This window comes from Odocoileus virginianus, chromosome 1, assembly GCF_023699985.2.
Source record: "Odocoileus virginianus isolate 20LAN1187 ecotype Illinois chromosome 1, Ovbor_1.2, whole genome shotgun sequence".
NCBI lineage: Eukaryota > Metazoa > Chordata > Mammalia > Artiodactyla > Cervidae > Odocoileus > Odocoileus virginianus.
In genome coordinates this window covers 86,325,327-86,349,883 of record NC_069674.1, presented here as the reverse complement: position 1 = coordinate 86,349,883, position 24,557 = coordinate 86,325,327, and the positions used below count along the sequence as shown (strand labels likewise).

Sequence of the window (24,557 nt, the reverse complement as noted above, 5' to 3'; positions counted from 1 at the left end):
ACCACTAACCTCCACCTCCATACACCCATTCCTGAAGTCCAGTTTTGGCCTCAATCCACATCAGGTTTTGATCAGGTACTCTGGTCCATTCTATCTCTAGATCAAATCCTTTAAATACCACCCAAATAATCACTTTCTCTCCATTTCATGTGTTTTAATTTTGTTTCCTCTGCCCTTCCCCCTCAAGAAACAATGAAGCTAAGAAGACAAGACAATCTGTGTGCATATATTCCCAGGAATGTAAGAAATAACAAAAACAACAAGAAAGAAGTTAACATTCACTGAATACATACTATGTGCCAGATTCCTATGGTGTTTTACATGTTCTTCTCTCTCATATAATTATTACAACAACCCTATGAGAAAATTACCTCATTTTACTGATGCTGAGATTGAGGCACAGAAAGCTAAATAACTTGCTCAAAAAATCATTTATTGGTTGACAAATATTTTATGAAATATTTCATGCATCTCATTTGCCCCTCACAACTCACAAGTTTGCGATAAACACCTATCAGTATCGCTATTTTACAGATATGTTAGGAAATATTCTAAGTATACTGTAACTTAATGGTGCAGGTAGAATTACAATACTGATCTTGTAGGGCTTTCTCTCCAATGTCATGCTATCTTATTTGAAGAGAGAAAAATAAAAACATGTGGGTTACGACAGATTCATCCCCTAAAGCTCCAGCCTAATGCCCAGGTTCCACAGAGAACTAATGAGCTCCCTGAGAAGGTTTCCTTCCCCAAACTGCTACTAGAAACAGGTACTAAGTAAGGTTAGGATGATGTGTTATCATTACAATGTACTCTCTCATATCTGATGCCATTTAATCTTAACAACAACCTGATAAGCAGATACAGGTTATCACTAGATGCAAAGAACTTATGTTTCTTATCCATTCAAGGTCATGTTTTTTAGTCACTAAGTCACCTCTGACTTCTTATGACCCATGGACTATAGCTCGCCAGGCTCCTCTGTCCATGGGATTCTCCAGGCAAGAACACTGGAGTGGGGTGCCATTTCCTTCTCCAGAGGACCTTCCCGACCCAGGGATTGACCCCATCTCCCACACTGGCTGGTGGGTTCTTTACTGCTGCACCACCAATGCCACAAAGCTTAAGAAATAACAGAACTCAAGCTCAAAACCAGAACTTCAGACTCTACACAGATCCTTCCCCTCCTGTTATAACAAAATTAGCATTTTGTTTGATGCTGATATTCTGTGATTGTTTCCTCAAGGCACCAAAATAATATGAACACTAGAATTTGGTGGTTCTAAATCTTTCTGGGGTTCACAGGCCCTTTTTGAAAATAAAATCTGTGGAACCACTCAAAAGGAAAAAAAAAAAAAAGCACAGAAAATTTTGGGGCTTCGTGGGCCCCTGGTTAAAAACTCTATACAAGATTGAAATTTGAAGGAGAGAAGAGATATAACATATGCTTCACAGTGCACAGCTGACAAGAATTTAAGAAGTATTCAAGTAATGATTATAAGCACTTAATTTTCTTGATATTCTCATTGGAAATACTCAAGGAGCCCCTGTGAAGACATATATTTTAGTATGGCTTTACTAGAAAAATCCAATGAAAGACAAAAATAAAGTCATTCATTGAGAAGGCACAAACATTAACTGAGCTTCACTATATGCTACAGACTTTATATCATATCCTTTTTAGCCTGAAAGCAGTCTCAAAAGTAACATTATCAGCTTTTTATGAATAAGGAAACGAAAGCTCGAGAGGCTGATTAACTTGCCCCAAAACTTAAGGCCAACAACCAAGCAAAGACATAATTCAGATCAGTCTAGGATGGAAGAAACTTGGTTCTTCCTATAATCACCCAACATTTAGCTTGAAAGCACAGAATGTTAGTAGAGAAGGAAACAGCAACCCACTCTAGTATTCTTGCCTAGAGAATCCCATGGACAGAGGGGCCTGGTGGACTACAGTCCATGGGGTCGCAAAAGAGTTGGATATGACTGAGCAACTGAACAATAATAGAATGTTAGAGAAGCAGGGAAAAAAAAACTATGACAGGAAGTTTAAAGAACAGGTAGTTAGAAGATCAAAGACCAGGCAAAACACTGCAGTGATATGACAAAAAGGTGGGGGGAACGAAGATGAATCATCTAGATCACAATATATCTGGTAGGGACTGGGGGACAGAATAGTGACTGTTAAGAATGATTCTTACTCTGCCCCCAACTGAACAGATAATCTTGGACTAACTGTTTAATCTTTCTGGAATTTAGCTTCCTCATCTGTGAAATTATGGATGATGGGTGACATAAAAACTTAAATTTCTAAATTTCTTCACAATTTTAAAAACATTTTCACATGAACTATTTCCATTACACTCTACCGACCAGGGATTTTTGCTTCATTCACTGCTATATCCGCAGTTTCTGGCTGAGGCAAAGTAGACACAAAATATGAGTTAATAGAACACATGAATTTGCTCCATTCCTGTGAGGAATGAAGTATAGGACAGGTATTTATTATGCTTATTTCACACATGAGAAAAACCAAAATCCAAAAAATTTAGAATACTTGCTCACAGTCCCACAGCTAGATGAGAGAAGAGGATACAAACTCCCTCAAGTCTTCCAATTACTAGTTCAAAAATTATTTCCAGCTCTAACATTTTTTATATTTTAATATAATCTCAAGCAGTCACACAAAAGAATAATGAACTCTTCTTATTCCCATCTTTGCAGAGAGGGGGAAAAAAGCCATTAGAAAGGTGTTACTATAAAAAGCAGTGACCAACGGATTCAGAGTGATGATCTTAAACAATACCTAACATGCAATAATGTTACATATATGAACTAAAGGACATAAAATCCAATTTCTGACTTCTTTGATTATATGTTAGTATATTTTCTATATTCCACAGTGAGTCTACACTCATAATTATGGTTGGCTACTTTTCAAATGTTGGCTATTAATCATAAAAGAGAAGGGGCTCCAATCTATCTAAGTAAGGTTGAAATTCAAACTATGAAACCTACTGCAGCCTGCCTCAGTGACCGGAGGCAGAGGAATTCATCTCCCACTCTAAACCTTAAGATCAACTGAATTATAAAAGAAAAGTCTTGACAGGGCAGCATGAGCTGGAAATATCTATTCAGACAGAAACAGAAACAAAATAAGAGCCCTAGGGCAAAGCTCTACTCTCCAAGACTCTCAGAAGCACAAAAGTGCATTTCAAGAACCTAAGTGGGGAAGAAGATGGGCTGGCTCGAGAATAACACCTTCAGACTTGAGAACCTACTTGTGACACAGCAATGTAGCCTCCTGCCTTGAGGCCACAGGCTTGTAGGAAAATCACTGCATGTACTGGGTAGAAAATTCTTTTATTAAAAAAAAAAAAAAAAAGAAGAAGATAGCAAACTTACCCAAAGATAAAATCCTTTGTTTCAAACATAAATAATTTCTGAAAATGAAATGGCCTCTCTAAAAATCAAGTCGTTTAAATAACAAGGATACAGACCAAAATATTTAGGCAGTATATAAGAGGGCGTTTGTAAAGTGAGAATTTTAGTATATCTCAGAAAAGTTTCTTAAAGGAATCTCATGCAAATATACTTCTCTTCTGAAAGTAAATAAATAAACTGAATATTCTCCTCAGTTCTTCTAAGAGGACTTCATTAGGTATGTGCCTAAGATAGGTGGGCAGTTACACTCAGCTCTTCTCACAGCACTCAAATAAAGCAGACTATCACGGGTAACTCTGGAACCTCAGGGAGCCCCAATGTACACTGCCCCCAGAACCACGCCATGGACGGCTACAAGGTGGTGCTGATCCCACAGAGGATGAGTACACGGACCTGGAGGATGGCTTCACTGGCTGGTGAGAAGCCAACATGAGCACTGTGGGCATCAGGAGGTGAAGCACAACAGGCAGGTGCTACAAGATACTGGTTATGAGCCTGACATCTGCTTCACCACATGCAGAAGCAAGCAACTGGGACTCTCTATACAACACTGGATGCCACTACTGTGGCTGCCAGGAGTGCAGACTTAGCCTCAACAAGGCAGATGTTGCTGCCAAGCAGGATGAAGCCAAGTAAAGATCTGGAGGTGCTGTGATGTTCTATCATCTCCAGTGTAGCCTGACCATCCCTTCAACAGCAACACCCGTTAGTAAGACTGCAGGTATGCAGACCTCATAACCATCAGCTACCCTCCTGTGAAAGTCTGAAGGACACTACTGCCAGAGTACTGCCCCTTTGGAATGAAAAAATAGTTCCCCAGAGGGAGGAGGGGGAGAGGGTAGTGAATACATCCCTTAGCATCAGGCTTCAGGACATGGTCAGCCCTCTGGAGGGGCTCTCTGAAGAGGCTATCGTGGAGTTGCACCTGCCTCCTGGTATTCCCACTGGACAAGAACTTGCCGCCCATCAAGCCCATGCAGTTCCTGAGAAATGAAGAGCCCATGTGTGGCGTCATGGAGGCTGTGGCTGCCCAGGGCAAGGCCAATTAAGTGGAGCCAAGCAAGGACACCTTGCTTTCCCCAGGACATGCGCCCTGCCACTCCATTCCTCTGCACCTCTTCCCTGCAAGTCTGTGGGCATCTTAAGTTGTATCTCCAGATGTGGATTAGTGGCTCCTAATTTTACTATAGCCATTTCATCTCTTGCTCCCACTCATTTCATACAGTCTAGTCAGAACAGCACCTATGGGGCATGGGTTCTCAGTCCAAGCCAAAGAAAGACTTATTCAAGAGGGTAGAAACGCAGTAACTCTGGGATTTTTTTGCTAGTGCTTTGTTTATTACTAAAGCCCTGCTTGAGTAGGAGATTGGCAGGAACCATGCTAAGGTGTAACCAATAAGAAGGAATAAACTAGCTTATTTGTGTTGCCAGAAGCTAGTCCTATACTATTCTGTGGCCAGGTAACTGTCAAAGAGACTCTAGTTATTCCATAGAAGACAAAAGTAGACTGCATGGGGTTCAAACAAATATTCCCTGTTACTTTCCTCTGTTACTCCAGAGGAAATGACTCTAGAATATTGAGATCCATCCTGTTTATGTGTTCACATTTACTTTTACCACACACACAGACATACAAATATATATATACACACACACACGCACCCCCCACATACACCACATCTGTATTTGCACATATTTATATATTTCATGTATTATTTATATACATATTAATATTAGAAATGCCAACAATAACAAAAACCCTCTGAGGTTTCTAGTGTCGGTTGGCATCAGAATACAAATCATTCCTTACACCAACCTGAGACAAGCTCCTTAACGTCTAAGGGGCAGGACCTGATCCTGCCTTACTATTTTATGACAATGAGACACCGCCTAATCATGTCCAAGAGTGTCTTTAACCGCCAGATTTCTGAATCATGTTCCAACAGTCTGGCCCTGCCACCCTGGTTCAGTATTTACTTTGAGTTTAACTATACTAAATCTTATTTCCAGAACAATATAATAAAGAATGATATTGCAATTTAAAAAAAAAAAAGGAGTATCTGGGTAAGAGGGGGGAAAAGTATTATCAATAAGTGGGATGAAAGACTCTGAACTGTCACATGATTGGACAATTGGGTCCTGAGGAAGAAACTGACATACAGACTTAGAAAACAGGGATTAGTCGAGATAAACATTCTGCAGTTATAAAAGAATAAAGGTTTTTCAGGGCTCTAGTTCCATAAACTAAGAGTTATCCCACAATAACAATCTACTGCTCTACTTACCTTGGAGTAACCAATTTTCTCCTTCCATTTAAAAGGTATTTTCCCTATTGATACAAACAATATTTAAATTTTCCTGCATAAATACAATGCAGTGACCTTACCTAGTAGCAAACTGAATGAGTGCATTCTGAAGAGTCTGCCTAATTTCAAGAAGAAAAGATTCATCATCACTTAGTGTATAATACCAATACTGGACATAATCCCTCAAGGAAAACTGGATAACCTAAAACAAAAATACAGGAAAAAAATACAGTGTTTAAGGATTTAAAAAGTAACAGTGGCAAACTAAAACCTAAAAGGATTATTTGAAATTTTCATTTATTCTCTACCTAATAAATTGTGGTAGTAAACAACTGTCTTCATTACAAGAGCATCAATATGCTAAAAAGCATTTCAAAAAATTTTAAGTTATTGTGGTAGCCCAATTCATCCACTGCTCAATTTTTTTTTTAAATTAAAGAATTATCCATGGTGAAGCCCTACCCAAATTCAGGTTAAAGATGGAGCTTGCAGAAACATTAATTTCCAATGCTAAAATACAATGAAGAGTTTTAGTTAGTTTGATGGAATGAGATGCAAAATAACATCAAGAGATCCTAATAATCTTGAAAAAAATGTTTTGAGAGTATAATCAGATTCATTGCAGTCAAATGACAAAAATGACATAATTCACTTAATTCTAATACCAGTGATAGTGCCAACAGCATTGTTACCCATTAAATGGCAAATAATACAACATAATGTATAATTTTTCTGCAAATCAGATAAACTAAATAAGGGTTTATCTATAAAATAATATTTAGAATTTTAAGGTACACACTATTTGCAATAGTCATATAATTGAACATCAATGAAAATATTTTGGGAAAGAATAATTACAATTCTTAAAATATTTTTGAATGAAGCCAGTAATATCCATTTTAAAAAGTAACAAAATTAGTAGGAAAAACGTCTGACTATCAAACCACTAGCTTCGTCATCAGGTGAAGAGCAAAAATTTTTGAAGAGCAATATTTTAACACTTAAAACAATTAGGAACACTATCAGATGTCAGTAAATTTTTTTTTCTCAATGCAAATTCAACCAAAAGGCTTTAATATAAAGCAAACACATATAAATAAGCTCATAAATAAGGCAGCAAGTTTACACAGAGAATCCAAGAACAGCATTATAATGAATTTCCAGCATATTACATAAACAGCAAAATTATTTCTTAGTATTTCAAGAGAAATGCACCCAGCACACAATGTATGGAATTCAAATACCACATACTGAAACTCACTTGCTGGAGAGGTTCATCAATTATATTGGCACCTGTCAATCTTCTATCAATCTTTATAGTTCTGGCTTCCCGTTTCATTTCTTCTAAGCACTGAAAGGAAATCATAATGTTTTATTGCATAGTTTCTTGATTCAAAATCTCTAGAGTTTATTTCTAACTAAATATTCACTGTAACATCCCTGTCATTATCTTCAAGCTAATAAATAACCTTATTTCTTGAGACTCAGGTAGCAAGCAAACACTATGTCTCAAATTAACAAAACTAGATATCCTCAGAAACAATAATCAGCAAACATTAGTTAGAATGTGAGAAACTGAAAATATCAGGTATACTGTTGTCATATTTCAATGAAAATTTAAAACCATAAATTAGTTTTTCATGTGAGCAAATAAATAATGGTGTTTATTAAACACACCCCCATTTCCTCCTCCTCCCTCCCAGCCCAAAGGAGTATACCAGCTGCCAAATTAACATATTTTAAATTAATTTTTACTGAGGGATGGTTCTCAGCAACTAAAAAAATTAATTTCTTTTTGTCCGTAGTTTTCAGAAAGATCAGTGACCTGGAAATATGGTAAAAAGTAGTAGGGTACTCTTTAATTAATACAAACCAGGGCTTCCCTGGTGGCTCAGTGGTAAAGAATACAGCTGCCAATGCAGGAGACAGGTTTGATCCCTGACCTGAGAGGGTTCCACATGACGCGGAGCAGCTAAGCCCATGCGCCGTAACTGCTGAGCCTGTGCTCTGGAGCCGGAGAGCCGCAACTACTGAGGCGAAACGCTGCAGTCACTGACGCTCCAGCACTCCAGAGCCCATGGGCTGTGCAGCAAGAGAAGCTGTACACTGAGAAGCCCGCACGTAACAGCCGGGAAGCAGCCCCCACGTGCCACGACTGGAGAAAAGCCTACGCAGCGCCAAGAGCCAGCAGAGGCATAAACAGAGGAAAAACTTTTTTACAAGGCACAAATGCATATCAAAAACATATGTCTCAAGTTATCCCATGCAACCGCTAAGATTTTTTCATAAGACATACTTATAAATCATTTTAGAAAAAGCAAATCAAAATCACTCTTTGTACCATATACCAAAAAATAGATCATAAAGATTTAACCCATCTTGATTATGATTTATTGCTGTTTTTTTTATTTATTGCTGTTTAAAATCATAATTCTTAAAATATTTTGCATCATCCTCTCTATGTACCATTCAAATGAATAGAAACTATGGATGGCTAAGAAATGTTTCAAAAAGAAAAAAGGCAAACAAATCAAACAATCCAAATGAAAAATGGACAGAAGACCTTAATAGACGTTTCTTCAAGAAGACATACAAATGGCCAGCAGGCACATGAAAGGATGCTCAACATCACTCATTATCAAAGAAATGCAAATAAAAACTACAATGAGGTACCACCCACCTTAAACCAGTCAGAATGACCATCATTAAAGTCTACAAATAACAAATCCTGGAGAGGGTGTGGGGAAAGGGGAACCCTCCTACACTGTTAGTAGGAATGTAAGTTGATGTTGCCACTATAGAAAACAATATGGAGGTTCCTCAGAAAACTAAAATTAGAGCTACCATATGATCCAGCAATCCCATCCCTGGGCATATACCTGGACAAAACTATAATTCAAAAAGATACACGCATCTCTATGTTCACAGCAGTACTATTCACAATAGCCAAGACATGGAAACAAACTAAATGTCCATCAACAACTAAACAAAAGGGGTGTGTGTGTGTGTGTGTGTGTGTGTTCCACCAACAACTAAACAAAAGGGTGTGTGTGTGTGTGTACAGACTACTTCATTTGCAGCAACATGGATGTGACTAGAGATTATCATACTAAGTGAAGTAAGTCAGAAAGAGAAAGACATATATCATATGGTATCACTTATATGTGGAATCTAATATATGGCACAAATGAACCTATTTATGAACCAGAATGATAGACACAGAGAACAGATCTGTGGCTGCCAAGAGGGAAGAGGGGAAGGAGAGGGAACGACTGGGAGTTCTGGGTTAGACGATGCAAACTATTACACTTAGAATGGATAAACAACAAGGTCCTACTGTATAGCACAGGGAACTGTATCAAATCTGGGATAAACCATAATGGAAAAGAACATTTAAAAAAGAATGCATGTCTGTGTATAACTGAGTCACTTTGCTGTACCGCAGAAATTAATACAACACTAAGACAACTATACTTCAATTAAAAAAGAAAAGTCATTACCTCAAAAAGATTTGTGAGCAAATTCAGAGAAAAAACATTAACAGGAGTTTTAAAGGGGGCAGAGGTAAGTTTCAGAGATTATTTTAAAGGTTACACTAAGTATTAGAAAAACTATATTTACTTTTCAATATGAAAGTCTTATTAGCACATAATGGACATGTTAATAATTATAAAATTCCGTTACTGGCACTGACTCCAGACCATTTTCTTCTCTTCATACAAGAAAAATCATTACAATTCCACAATGACAACTGGAGGCAATGTGAATCTGAAGCCTACATCTAGTATGGAATTCCAATTTTATTTATATAGTACAATATTTGAAAAGAAAGAAAAATTGCAACGTGAAAGATATTAAAATCGAGCTTGAGTTAATAAAATTATAGAAACAGCATAGCCTAACTGCAAGTTCTACTTTTCAAGTGAGTTTAAGAAAAAGTGCCCATTTTCCCCACTCTGGTTTCTATGCATTTACTTCATTCAAAACAGTACATTCACTGACATTTCAATAACTGACAAAGACATGATGCTGTGATGCATCAAAATTCTATGTTAAGACAGCAGGAAAAGATTCCAAATTTTTATGTTTTCCTCAAATTTGCATGCTCACTTTTAACATCCAACATGCATTTTCTGAGTGATTTCTCATAAATTTATAGTGAGCATTAGTGAACTATAGGGAAATGTGCCAAGCCATATAAAGGCAATCACATTATCCACACTACACACAGCAGGACTTTAAGGTTTTACATCCCTTTACCCTCCTTACCTTAGGAATCCCAGTTGATGTTGGAGGGAGAAATGAATGTTCACACTGCTCTAGGTATTTTTCTGAGTTTGTTTTTCCAAACAGGAGAGTAACAACAAAACCCCTGAAAGAAATTTAATTACAGATACAAAACAAAATTTCACTACAATTTAACACATATTCTTCTGATTTAATAGATGGCTGATCATGCACTAAAAAGTCAGTTTGTGACTTTGGCAAGGCAAGGAATTGATGGATTTTGTTAAGTTTTGAAGTTAAAAAAAACCATAAACATTTTGTGACTTTATACAATAATGCCTTTCCAAGTTTTCATTAAATATTATTTCATGAGAATCTCAGGCAACATTTTCAAACTTTAGGATAATAAGCCTTCATTAATTAAGCAGGCAAGCTAATAACCAAGGATAAAGACAAATGAGATGTATTTCTATAGGTCTGTTAACTAATTAGAGAGAGAGGTAACTTGCCACTAGGAAAATAAACAAAGGCTATGCAGGAAAAAGATGATCCAATTTATAATGCATTTGAAATAAGTCTGGAATTTAAAAAGAAACATAAATATATCCCAAAAAGCTATTTTTAAAACTATTATGGAGTCAAACTAAGATAAATACTGGTTTAGAACTATTTTAAGTGTTGGTTAAATGCTATCAGTATTTCCTACATTTAAAATTGACCAAATAAATAGAAGCACTACTGAATAGACAGGAAATCCATAAAAGAAAATTAAATTTTAATTTTATAATGATTGATAGTAATCTTACAATGATTCAAAGAGTATAGTGACAAGAAGAGAACAGTGAAAAATTAAACATAGTCAGACTCAGCTACTGAAAGGAAGATTTTCAAGGTCCTCTGCTTTTTGTGGCTATCTGCTCCATCACTGCTCTTCAGCACAGGGAGGCGGGTGAAGAAACATATACACCCAAGTCAACTTATAGCCTCAATTCTGTTTCTTTTTTTTAAAAGGCTGGCCACAGAATTATAAGTAAATTTCACATATCTGTGTTGTATCAAACATTACCAAGAATCAAGTTGGTCTTGTATTTCAGTTTTACCTAGACACAATAAAATGCGTTAACAATGTATTTCTAAAAACATTATCATAAAACAGACTGATAAAATGTGCACCTTTGCCCACAGTGTGACAGTAGGAAAGAAAGCTAACAACAGTCTGATCTTAGAACCTAATTCATAGCTTCAGCCTTGAGGTTTAAGAAAAAACAGGTGCTGTAGAAAACTGCATGACTAAACATAATGGACTGCTATTAAATAACCCACATTGTTATTTAAAGTATCCTAAAATAACAATCCAAAAGGAAAAAAGAAAAAACATCAAAACTTTGAGTGGTTTTCTTTCCAAAGGTTTTCTTTACGTTACAAAATAAGTGATTAGCTTTGACTATAAGCAGAATGTATACATTATCAACACTGTATACAGGTAAATTGCAGAACTCAAAAACTTTAAAGTCTGACTAGCCAAAACCATCCCCAATAAAAAAAAACAGCTGGCAGCTTCCATAAGAAAATGTATTAATTCTCTGACTTGCATGTTAAATAGACAAAAGAACAAAAACATATTTTTTAAATTTACACAAGGAAAAAAAACATTAAAACTAAGATGACTTTCAGTTATATTATTTTACTTATATACTTTTATTTATATTATTTTATATACTACAGTAATTGTTTTCCTTAATAAATACAAAAGTCTGCTTTTGCTTTTAAAATTCATAAGGCATTAAACTATATAAAGCTACATTAAAGAAAGGACCATTGTTCTTCACAATAAGAGCCAAAATAAGAAAGATTTTTGACTCAGGAGTTATAATACTTATTGACTGTAACTGAGTAACCTGGGAATACTCAATTAACTGATCCTGAGATGCTTTGGGGATGCTTGTTAGTACATTGAAGTCCCCTTACTGTGGCAGCAAGTTTCAGTGAGATCAATAATTTGGAACAGAGTAACAGATCAATTTATGACATTAAATGAACTTGGAATTTCAGATCCTTTCATGTGCCTTAATGTTTAATCCAGAGTTTTTAGTGGTTCTTCCACAGCCTATCTATATCTCGCCTTATCTAAAATATTTCACAGAACTTCAACAAAAGTACTTGAAAATTTTACAGAACACCAAAAAAATAAAAAATTCTTAACTTTTCAAATTACACAAAAAAGTTTATATCACCATAAACTGAAATTTATTTTTGAATATAACTACCCTTACTGCTGGTACAATCATCACTCCTAATACTTTTATTTCTATAGGTATCTTAATTTTACTATTTTTAACTCTGGTAAAAATAATTAGAAAAAACAGCATTCACAAAGCATACTGCCATTTCTCATGGTCATTCTTCTTTTCTTATTGAGGTCTCACAGTCATGTTTCCATTCTGAACAACTGAACATGACATAACTATAAAATTATCATTGAGAATACTTACCCACCCACAAAGCAGAGGATATAAAATGCCAAATAAAATATTACAAAGGGTCCAAATGTTATTAGAGAAAGGACAATGCCAAGGCTTCCCCATCCCCATATGGATAGACTGGTCTGAAATAAAGCAGGAAAAAAATCTTTTTAATAAATAAGTAACTTTTCATAGGAACTAGAAAAGACCCAACAAAACTTTTTCATAGTTTATATTTTTTCCTTTTAAGCATTTCACAGTACTGTTTCAGTAATTTTAAAAATATTTACTTTTGAAAATACATTACTAGAAATTTATCTCCAACAATATATCAAATCTGTAAGTAGAAATAAATTTATAGTATATCAGCAGTGTTCTTAAAAATCCACTGGGAAAATAAATGAGAAAGAAAAAGTTACATAAACAATTGAATGATATACTTGCATGACAAATGATAAAGTACTTATAATAAAAACATTTATATACTTATATATGCAATAGCATGTATAAAAGGTACAGATTTTACTTGTTTAGAATACTCTTTTTTAAACAATAGCATGAGACTTTAAAAATTAAAATTTCAAGGTAAGAAATCCATCTCTCACTGAAAATTATCATATTTTTCTTTTGCTCAAATTGTGTGTAGAGATTTGTAAAATTATAATTACACAACTTACAGTTACCAAAATTTACCATAAATACAACAAATCATTTCTAAAAATTCTCCATCTTTATAAACAAATCCTATTTCGTTTAGAAATACACTGTATTGTCTATTAAAAACATTCATTTTGTTGATGGCAAACTGGATTCTAGCAATTTATTATGAGTAAAATAAATGTATTCAGTTCAATAAGTTCCTACATCCATTTGCCTTGTACTGTGAGGTATACAAAGGATGTATTTGTCCCACTCCTGCCATCAAGGAGCACAGAGAAGAATGTCTTACAGGAATGAAACAATTAGACATTGAACCAAAAGAAAATAATAGAAAGCAATAGAAACCAAAAGAGAATAATAGAAAATATGCTAAACTGAACAAAATTAATGACCAAAAAACTGGTAAGACAATGAGTAGACAATGAACAGACAATAAGTACTATGGATTATGAAAGAAAGTTTTACTTATTTATTCATTCACCAGTCATTGATCGCTTCCTCTGTGCTCTAAGTTCAAAGTGCTGGGGATATCACAAGGAATAAGACATTCTAATAAGGGAAGAAAAACAAGCACACTCTCATGAATTTACATACCTTCATAAGTTTACATTCCAGAATAAAAAAAGACAAAGAAATAAATATATTTAGTGAAAGAGGAGAGTGAAAAAGCTAGCTTAAAACTCAGCATTCAAAAAATTAAGATCATGGCATCCGGTCCCATCACTTCATGGCAAACAGAAGGGGGAAAAGAGGAAACAGTGATAGATTTTATTTTCTTGGGCTCCAAAATCACTGCAGACAGTGACTGCAGCCATGGAATTAAAAGACGCTGGCTCCCTGGAAGGAAAGCGATGACAAACCTAGACAGCGTATTAAAAAGCAGAGACATCACTTGGCTGACAAAGGTCTATATAGTCAAAGCTATGGTTTTTCCAGTAGTGTACAAATGAGAGTTGAAATATAAAGAAGGCTGAGGGCCAAAGAATTGATATTTTCAAATTCTGGTGCTGGAGAAGACTCTTGAGAGTCCTTGGAATTCAAGGAGATTAAACCAGGCAACCCTAAAGGAAATCAACCCTGAATATTCATTGAAAGGACTGATGTTGAAGCTCCAATACCTTGGTCACCTGATGCAAAGAGCTGATTCGCAGGAAAAGACCCCAATGCTGGGAAAGATTGAGGGCAGGAGGAAAAGGAGGCGACAGAGGATGAGATGGTTGGATGGCATCACTGACTCAATGAACATGAATTTGAGCAAGCTTCTGGAGTTGATGATGGACAGGGAAGCCTGGTTAACTGCAGTCCATAGGGTTGCAAAGAGTCAGACACAACTCAGTGACTAAACAACAACAAAATTAGTATCAGATGAGGATGAAGGCTATAGAGGAAAATAAAGCAATTATGACTGGTCTAAGAAGCTTTCAATGATCAACTAACACATGAACAGAATCTTGGATAAGATTTAAGGAGAATTTATACTAGTCTTCCTATCCCTAAACAGTACTTTTCCATTTATTCATATCTTCTTTTATAGCCCTCAGTAAAGGGCTTTTTTATTTTTTCTTCTACATAAGGCCTACACAACTCTACTTCATTCATACTTTTATTATCTTTTTTCCTCACCCCGGCCACTCGTCTTTTTAACCAGACGACAGTGCCTGTTGATGAAGTTTCTACTCTGCCTTCCTGATCAGCTCCTTGGATCAGCTGGGGATACTACTGCACCCATAGAAGTGGTCTTCCCTGACCTTTTTTTTTCCTGTCAAAATTCATTTTTATATATAGAAAATAAAAACTTATTCCAGTTGTTATACTTGAAGTTGCTAATAAACAATTTTTAATCACTAGCTAATAAAAAAAAGTATTTAGCACCATTTGCTTATAGGCCTTTCAGACTTTGTTCTTAAAGTTTCTGAACTTTCCTGTCTGTAAAGTACAGGAACTGCTAAGCTACATGAGGAACCCTCTCTGGAACCACCAACGAGAAGGTAGAGCGGTCAATAAACATTCAGCCTGGTGACGTGGACTGTCCAAGATCCACCCTCTCCACTCCAGCTCAGGAGGGACCTGCCTCCACACACTGAGGTATGAAGAGCCCCATCGTTAGGAGCTGGAAAGACCAGTTTTAACAGCAAGTAAGAGTAAATCTCTGGCACAGAGACTACTGTCTTTAATATCCTATGATTTTAGTAAATTCTATACACAGCTTGGATTTAGTTCAATTTTTCCTGAAATGAAACACACTTAATAAGGTTAAGCTACTCTGCTAGGTAAGTATCTGCTGGTTTGGTGTCCTTACAGAATATAAAAACATAATCCATGTAGGTAAGTCATAGTCTTAAAGTATACTCAGAATACTGCATTATTTAAACCAAAGTCTAACAAAATGTCTACAAATAGAAGCAGCTAATGAAACCAAAACCAAAGTTATGACGAAGGAGACTCTTTCACTTGAAGCTGTATCACTTAGAAAACTCAAAGCCATTCAAGGGTGGTGAAGGCAGCACCTTTAGATAATTTCAATCAGGACCAGAAATCAGCACTTTTCAGAATAGTCCACAGAAGTGTTCCAAAGACTCTTATGCAAAAGAATGCCAAACTTTTCTGCATCAGTGAGCAGTAGTGTCCATCAGAACTTTCTAATAACTCAAAGACAAAGGCAAGTCCAACTTGATCAGATGTCAAAGGAATGGAAGGTGGACTATCAGGTCACCCTTACAGCTTCTGCTGGCTTTTTACTATATGCTGTTCACCAGTGTGAGTCAGGTGGACTTCTGTAGGAGAAGTGTTTGGTGGCCAGGACCTCTTTTGAGCATTTCTTCCTAACTGGAATACACAACAGATAAGGAAGAGGTATTCTCAGGTAACACTAGTAGTAAAGAACACACCTGCCCAAAGCAAGAGTCAAAAGAGAAACAGGTTCCATCACTGGGTCAGGAAGATCCTCTGGAGGAGGAAACGGTAATCCACTCCAGTATTCTTGCCTGTAAAATCGCACAGACAGAGGAACCGCGAGGGCTACAGAACATAGCGCTGCAAAGAGTCAGATACGACTGAAGCAAGCACAGCATAAGGAACAGGGGAGGTAATATATGGAAGCTACTCTGTCCAGCTCAAAATGAGTTAATTAAGCCCATATATGCATTCAAGAAGACCATGGATCCTCTAGCTGTGGACAGCGGCTGATGTGGTCATCCAGAATCGACACTGTGGACCACAGCAGTGTTTTCCTATACAGCTCCAAAAACCCTGGAGATTCACTGGATCCAATGGCCCATAGATAAAATGCATGGGAATGGAAACAGACAGAGCTCCCACCAGCATTTTCTGAACTTCTTTCTTCCTCTGACTGATGTACTCCAAGAGACTGTCAATAACCACAACCCCATCATTGTCACATATCCCTGCCCACATGTCCCAAGGCTCACTCCCAGAGGGGTGGGTGTACAGCCTGAAGACTGGGTGAGATCTCGAGAGAATATGAAGTAGTTCATCAGCTATGTGAGCAAGGGTGACAGCATGCCTCCATCTGTGAGAAGTCTTTGGAGAAGGAGAGGACAGTCTTAGGAAATAAACCTCCATTTGAAAAAAAGAAACTCTAGGTGGTAAGCAGACCAGATCAATTCTGCTTGAACTTACACAGCAGCTCCTGAGCAACAATATCCCTAACAGTCGTGAGACAACAGGTTGATCCGATGGTTCTGAAGTCCCAGATGCCTCATAGCACTGTCACGATGCTGGCCTGCTCGAATATGGAATAGTGATGTGGTCTTGGTTTGCTGCTGAGGCCAAAGGCTAGGAAATTGAGGGCAATCACTCAATGAAACCTGAGGGTCAGACCTTCTGAAATTTTGTACCAATCATAGCTGGATGTTGGAAAGCCATGTAAAAACCACGGCTATCTCTGGACCCCCAACCACATCCCATGGAGAAGAAGATCCCATGGTAGAAGATTCGAAGTCCCTTGAGAGTAAAAAATTTGCCTGATGACGTCCATGAGTAAAGAGCAGGTGAAAGCTGGTGGTGGAGGGAAGGGACTGCAGACATGCCACAAGCAGGGCCAACAGCCAACAGCCCCACTGGACCTAGCGCTACTTCATCCTGTTAAGGTAAGACCTAGGCTACAAGACTCCATGTTTGGGGACCCAGGCTGTGCCTCCCCCAACTTCTGCGTGAGAGCTAAAAGTAGGCCATGGTGGCTTAGAAGAAAGTACAGAGCGTTTCAGTTCCTCTGACAATGCTTCCGCAGGACACCCGGTTACCTGATCCATACTACAGCACTGCGAGATGGCCAACTACAAGAAACAGATGCTATTTCAACCCAGATCCACTCAAATAAAACTTTCCACTGACTTTCCTGAAAAGAGTTCTTATGAACTCTCAGGAAAGCCAAACCAGACCATGAGCCAGATAATTTATCCAATCTACCTTCTTCAATGAGATTTGACCCAATATTAGCAATACTACTCCTTCTTTACAAAGTTATATTTATGCTTGCTAGCCAGTTTTCAAAGCTAAACAACTTACCGATTAACAACTCACAACTTAAGTAAGTTAACAACTTACTATTCAGAGGTCTTAAAAATGAAACCAAGCAAAATGGCTGTCTCTGGAGATGAAGGAAGGAAGGCAGCAGGCAACTGGAGGACAATACGCAAGGGGCTTCTCAAACAGTACTCAAATGTTCTGGTTTTTAACGAGGCATTTGCTTTAAACAGTATAAACATGTTTTCCATCTGTTTGAATATCAATTCAAGAAGTTTAAAAATTAAAGAGATTTTCAAAAAAGAAACATAATTATATAATCTGGGAAAGATTATTAACTCAATTATTTAACATGAAGAGATGCTCAACTGTCTAAAAACTCAAATTTTCAGAATCTTACAAGTCTCTTCCTACTTATTGGAAAATGGTTAGCAAAAGTCATCAAAAGACAAACTCTTAATTCATTGATTTGACAAATATTTGTGAATACCTACAGTGTGCCAAACGCTAGTGAGTTAACAGTAAACAAAACAGACATTATTGTCACATGAAAAAAAAAAATCTACAGAAGACCCTTTCCTCAATTAAGTTTGAGAGAAATTTCTATATTCCAGGGACTAATAAAATTAAACATTTCAAATCAAGTAAGTCAAGTGCACACTTGTTTTGTGGTTAATCTTATATTTAACTTCAAATATTATATGATTCAATTAAACATGAGTATAGAGAACTGTCCAAAATTAAGGAAGTTTTTTTTTTTCAAGGAAGTTTTACGATACATTTAGGGTTCCCATTCATATGTTTGGCTAATATTATAATCTTATTATCCAGTGAGATTAAGAAAAATATTTCATCTAAAACCATTCAAAATTTTTGAGTTCTGATTATTTTCTTACATGACACAGGATGATACAATTTAGGACAGCTCTGTACTACATCAGAAATTTTTTACAAATTCAGAATGGAAGCCAAAGAACAGAAATAAATCCACATAACAGTGATTTTTATTAACATAATACTTTTCATTAAAATTACTATTTTCTTCTCCAAACACAATAACAACACTGAAATATCCATATGTCTGCTTCCCTAAGATAATCAACATACCAACTGTGAGATGGAAGAAACCTCCAAGATCATCTCCTACAGTACTTCTCAAACTTTAAGGATCTAAAATGCAGGTTCTTAAAATGCAAATTCTGGTCCATTATGTCTGGGATAGGGTTTTTGATAGTTTCATTTCTAATAATTTACCAGAACTGTTCAGAACTAAGAACAATTATATATTTAAATGCTACTGAAATTAATCCCTAAGTCCACAAAACCTTACTCACAATTCCGGAACCTCTGAAAAACAAATTGTACCAAGCATTCTACTTATGTACCTCATGTCCTCGGGTAGAGAGGGAGGTAGGAGGGGGGATCGGATGGGGAATACATGTAAATCCATGGCTGATTCATGTCAATGTATGACAAAAACCACTACAATACTGTAAAGTAGTAAGCCTCCAACTAATAAAAATAAATGAAAAAAAAATAAAACAAATGGAAGTACACTAGTTTTACAAAAAAAAAAGTAATAATCAAGAAGGTAATATAGCACAGTGCTCAAAAAACATGAACTCTGGAGTTAAACTGAATAAAAATCTAACTTTCATTATTTATAACCACTCCATGCCTTCATTTCTTCATCTATGTTGTGTGATTTTTCTGGGTAGTAAATGAGTCTATGCTCTAGCACAGGCATCCCTAACCTCTGGGATCTAATGCCTAATGATCTGAGGTGGAACTAATGTAACAATAATAAAAATACACAATAGAGGTAATGCACTTGAATCATCCCAAACCCATCCCCCTTCTCCCTGGTCCATGAAAAATCATAATCCATGAAATGGGTCCCTGGTGCCAAAAAGGTTGGAGACCACTAGTCTAGTGATCAATTTTAGCTTAATCACTATTATTATTTCTAGTTTAACAACAGAGAAACTAAAGTACAGAGAAGATTTTTTAAAAATGATCCAAGGTCACACAGCTATTAAGAGTAAGGGTGAGATTTGATTCTATTCAAATCCTGACTCCTAAGGAACCTTAAAATTTGTCAGTTGACAACTGCCTGAAGTTAAAAGTCACAGTAAGAAAAAAAAAATTAAAATCATAAGTGAGCGGTTTCTTTTATTTAATTAATCAGCTTAATATGCTTCCCAAGAAATTAGTCAGAAAACTACTTGTAATGAATGTAATAAATTCCTGATTTGAGTATAAAGTACCTAAATATAAAGTATAAGTTTTATTAGACAATCAGTTCATCCACATAGTCCTTATATAAATAATGGAAATAATTTTGGTTTCAAGGGTATCAGTTTACTAGCATGCATATATCAGTTATACATATCAGTTTGGCCTTGAGCAGAGAGACACACAAAGACATAAAAAATGACCCCTGCTGCCAAGATGCTTAAGAATCAAGAAGTGACAATGTAAAAAGTCTTATATGCCTCCTGATAGTAGAAAGCAATCGGAAGTAACTTACATTGTAGTATTTCATGTCTATTAATTCATACTACCATTTATCTCATTTGATCCTCATCACAGACTTCTATGATAGGAAAGGTAGCATAATACAGTACTAAAAACAGAATCAGAAATTACAGGTTCCAGTTTGCCACTGAAGTTTTGTGTAACCTCTGCAAAATCACTAACCTCTCTTTGATTCAGAATTCACACTAGCACAATCAAGGAGCTGAGTTGTGAAATCATCTCTCAAGTCAAGTCCATCGAAGGCACACTGATTAAGTAACTTTGATGTAGAGCCAGGAGTAAACTCTCCTGGTCACATGTGGAGAGTGGAGCCAAGTGGAAACAGCTATTTTCGATCACAGGAAGAACAGACTGTCAGAGTTTCCAGAGAATGGACTTTGGACTCTCCTAAGGAACCAGAAATCAAATTGCCAACATCTGTTGGATCATCGAAAAAGCAAGAGAGTTCCAGAAAACCATCTACTTCTGCTTTATTAACTATGTCAAAGCCTCTGACTCTGTGGATTACAACAAACTGGAAAATTCTTCAAGAGGTAGGAATACGAGACCATCTGACCTGTCTCCTGAGAAACCTGTATGCAGGTCAAGAAGCAACAGTTAGAACTGGACATGGAACAACACACTGGTTCCAAATCAGGAAAGGAGTACATCAAAGCTGTATACTGTCAGCCTGCTTATTTAACTTATATGCAAAGTACATCATGAGAAACGCTGGGGTGGAGGAAGCACAAGCTGGAACCAAGATTACTGGAAGAAATATCAATAACCTCAGATATACAGATGACACCACCCTTACGGCAGAGAGCGAAGAACTAAAGAGCCTTTTGATGAAAGTCAAACAGCAGTGTGAAAAAGTTGGCTTAAAGCTCAACATTCAGAAAACTAAGATCATGGCATCCGGTCCCATCACTTCATGGCATATAGATGGGGAAACAATGAAATAGTGACAGACTTTGTTTTGGGGCTTCAAAATCACTGCAGATGGTGATGGCAGCCATGAAATTAAAAGATGCTTTCTCCTTGGAAGGAAAGTTATGACCAACCTAGATAGCATATTAAAAAGCAGAGACGTTACTTTGCCAACAAAGGTCCGTCTAGTCAAAGCTATGGTTCCAGTACTCATGTATGGATGTGAGAGTTGGACTATAAAGAAAGCTGAGTGCCGAAGATTGATGCTTTTGAACTGTGGTGTTGGAGCAGACTCTTGAGATTCCCTTGGACTGCAAGGAGATCCAACCAGTTCATCCTAAAGGAAATCAGTCCTGGATATTCATTGGAAGGACTGATGCTGAAGCTGAAGCTCCAATCCTTTGACCATCTGATGTGAAGAACTGACTCACTGGAAAAGATCCTGATGCTGGGAAAGACTGAAGGCAGGAGGAGAAGGGAATGACAGAGGATGAGATGGTTGGATGGCACCACCGACTCAATGGACATGAGTCTGAGTAAGCTATGGGAGTTGGTGATGGACAAGCCTGGCATGATGCAGTCCATGGGGTCACACAACAGTTGGACACGACTGAGCTACTGAACTGAAGAGTTTCAATACAGTGAGTCAGCCACTCTCAGTTATATTCACCTGGTATGTCTCAACACATTACATGGCATAGGGCAGCCAGCCAGACAGGGCTGAGACTCATAAAGCTGATATTACTTCAGTGCCAACCTGGGTCACAGAAACTACATACAGGAGCTCAACAACAAAAGTAAGTACCCACAAGAAGAATGGCCTTATTTAAACTATAGACTGTTTTCCTTCCACCTTATTCCGTCTGTAAGTAACTGCAACAGAATGCACTCCTGACACTGAACTTTGGCTCATTCAACAATATACAGTAATTTAACCAAGGCCTGCTACAAAGAAGCTGCTCAGTAAATATGGAACTAATTAATTCATTTACTAATGAGAGAAGTAAAATGAGGGAAGCAACAGAAAGAGAAGGGAGAAGGGCAAAAGGGAGGAAAAACGGAAAGGAAAGTGAAAAATAAAAGGACCCTTAACTGAAGTCCTCCTCCCCACTCCCACCTTAGGACTGTATGCAGAGTTACACATTCCTACCAGCATAACCCACACCAAGGCCCCAATCTCAGAAAAAAATAAAATAAAAAAGGAAAAGTTTGAAAAAAAAGGTTTCAACATACCCTACACAAGCCTACATCACGACTTCCCATTCAGGGAGGCAGCACCGAGAGGCTGCCACACAGGGACCATCAGTACATTTAGCTAAGTTGGTCCCAAACCCCTCTTTTGATACTCTGGGGACGTGTAAATAAAGACCCTCTTCCACTCAAAACTAGTATATCCTTGTGGGGATGATTAAACACCAGCGTGATATGGTGCATGTTTTCAATCCAGCTGCTGGGCCGGGAAGGACCAGAGGGCCTTGTCTCTAAGACAGCCAACTGCCAAGCTGGCAAAGGTTATGGCCACTGGGTACCTGTGGACTTTCTCCTCCCACCCCCAACCAGGGGTGCCCAGAATATGTATATATGTATATATGTGTTATATACACACATATACACCAGCCCCATGTACTTAGTTCTCTAGTAACAGAACTCTCTCCCTTAAAATGGAGGTCTACAGTTCAATTTTTACATATTTTCAAAAATTAATTATGTACACATATGTAGGTAACTACTTTAACAAACCCTTTAATTTTTTATTAGAGCAGTAGTTATAAAAGGTCACATACTGTTATATAATTATTACACCTAGCATCCAATGACAAAGAAAACACAAGATAACAAAAAATGATACAATTAATTCAGTGTTTTTTTTAAATGCGATTCCCTCAATTACAAAATAACTATATACGTGGTTTGAATAAATAACAGGTACATTCATAGGCATTTGCTTATTCAGAATACAAACTAAGTTAGGCTGCAGAACCTCTCCCCACCCCCACAGCCCATACATTGGGAATCACTGGAATTAGAGTCTAAAAGAAACTACAGTATTGAAAAAACAAAAGACTGTATTTACTGAATGCTTTCCCTTATACAGAAAGAATAATAAAAGTATTTAAAATGTGGATGGAGCAGTATAGCAAAGAACAGTCCTGACAGGCTTCTAGCAGACTCAAAGCCTCCAACTGCAAAACCACATTAACAAGCTTTCCTGAATTTCTGATAAAAGGCCCAGAAGATACACAAAGCTGAAATAAATTAACCAAAGGTGCCTTTCAGAAGCGATATTTTTCTAACTACACACAGTATCTTTGTGCCTTAATAATAAATAATTTAAAAAATAGTAAAGTTTTTAAATGAACTTTTAATCTTTATCGAAAAGAAAATTACTTTCCTTATGTTTCCATTTGACAGATAAATGTCTATTTTTAATTTATATATATATCAGTTTCATTCCTAAACAAATATGTATGTGTGTGTATATATGTATTATGTACATATAAATGACATGCAAAAACCAAAAATATTCCCTTAAAAATAACTGATCAAAGCAAGTTTTAAAGCTACTAAAGAATAAGACAGCTGAATATCTAATTATGCAAGCTGATCTAATCCATCAATATATTAGAAAATGCCAATTCTGTGCATTTTGAACAAATGTTTTTGTATTAGCATATGTACTGAGATTATTTTTTTAATTCAATTACATACCAAGAAAGAAAAATATGTATAGCTATCATTCATCTAAGAAAGGGAGGGTAAGAGTTATAAATATAGAAACATTTGCTTATTCTTTTAAATGTAAGGTATATAGAAATTTTTTTAAATGATCTACAAGGAATGGAGAAAATGGGGTAAAAGAGGATAGCTATGAGAACTAGGCACATTGAAACTACTTTGCTTTGCAGATCTGATTTTGTATTGGTATAAACATCTTACATATAAAAAGAATTTCAAAAGCAATCTCTAAAAAGCAAAGTGAAATTTGAAAGTCTAACTGTATATAATGACAATGTGGAAAAACCACATAGAGGAAGTATTTCAAGTGACTTTAAAATACAGTAATTTTACTGTGAATCATTCCATCAATAACAAATAGTGTTGACAGTTCCAACAAAATGAACTCAGGCTATGGAGGAGTGGCTAATTCCAAGTCTAGAGCAGGAAATGAGTTTAAGATGGGCCGGAACACTTTATCATACCAGAAAACTACCAAAGATTACTGAAAAAATGTCAAACTCGGCAGACAACCTGAAGAGGCTTCACCTGGCTAAAAATGGAATTAGTAACAATAACAACTGCAATGGATTGGAGTACTTCAAATATCTGAGTTCATGAAATTGTAGATACTTTTAAATTTCACTGATCATCTTTGAAGGGTTCTAAAAAACCAACTATTTTTGAAAAGTGTTACAGAAATAGCCATTTACAGGGTGATCAGAGAGTTGATTAAAAAAATCAGTTTCTCTTTAAGGAGAAAAATTCATATAATAAGGAATGACAGAATATTGCCATATTGCAATCCCTA

At 36.6% G+C, this 24,557-nt stretch overlaps 1 protein-coding gene and 1 pseudogene across 4 annotated transcripts in view; both read right to left on the bottom strand.

Annotated features, from left to right (window-relative positions):
• The window catches only part of SNX13 (sorting nexin 13), a 139,765-nt gene that overhangs the window by 81,647 nt on the left and 33,561 nt on the right, over nucleotides 1-24,557 (bottom strand). For all 4 annotated transcript variants that reach the window (XM_020901465.2, XM_070470537.1, XM_020901464.2 and 1 more), the window contains exons 2-5: nucleotides 12,470-12,582; nucleotides 10,020-10,122; nucleotides 7,012-7,101; nucleotides 5,831-5,952 (exon numbers count right to left, since the gene is read on the bottom strand). In XM_020901465.2, the coding sequence (XP_020757124.1) occupies nucleotides 5,831-5,952; nucleotides 7,012-7,101; nucleotides 10,020-10,122; nucleotides 12,470-12,582 (428 nt within the window). The remainder of the gene's footprint in view (nucleotides 1-5,830; nucleotides 5,953-7,011; nucleotides 7,102-10,019; nucleotides 10,123-12,469; nucleotides 12,583-24,557) is intronic.
• On the bottom strand, nucleotides 16,213-17,146 carry LOC110142329 (mesoderm-specific transcript homolog protein pseudogene; annotated as a pseudogene).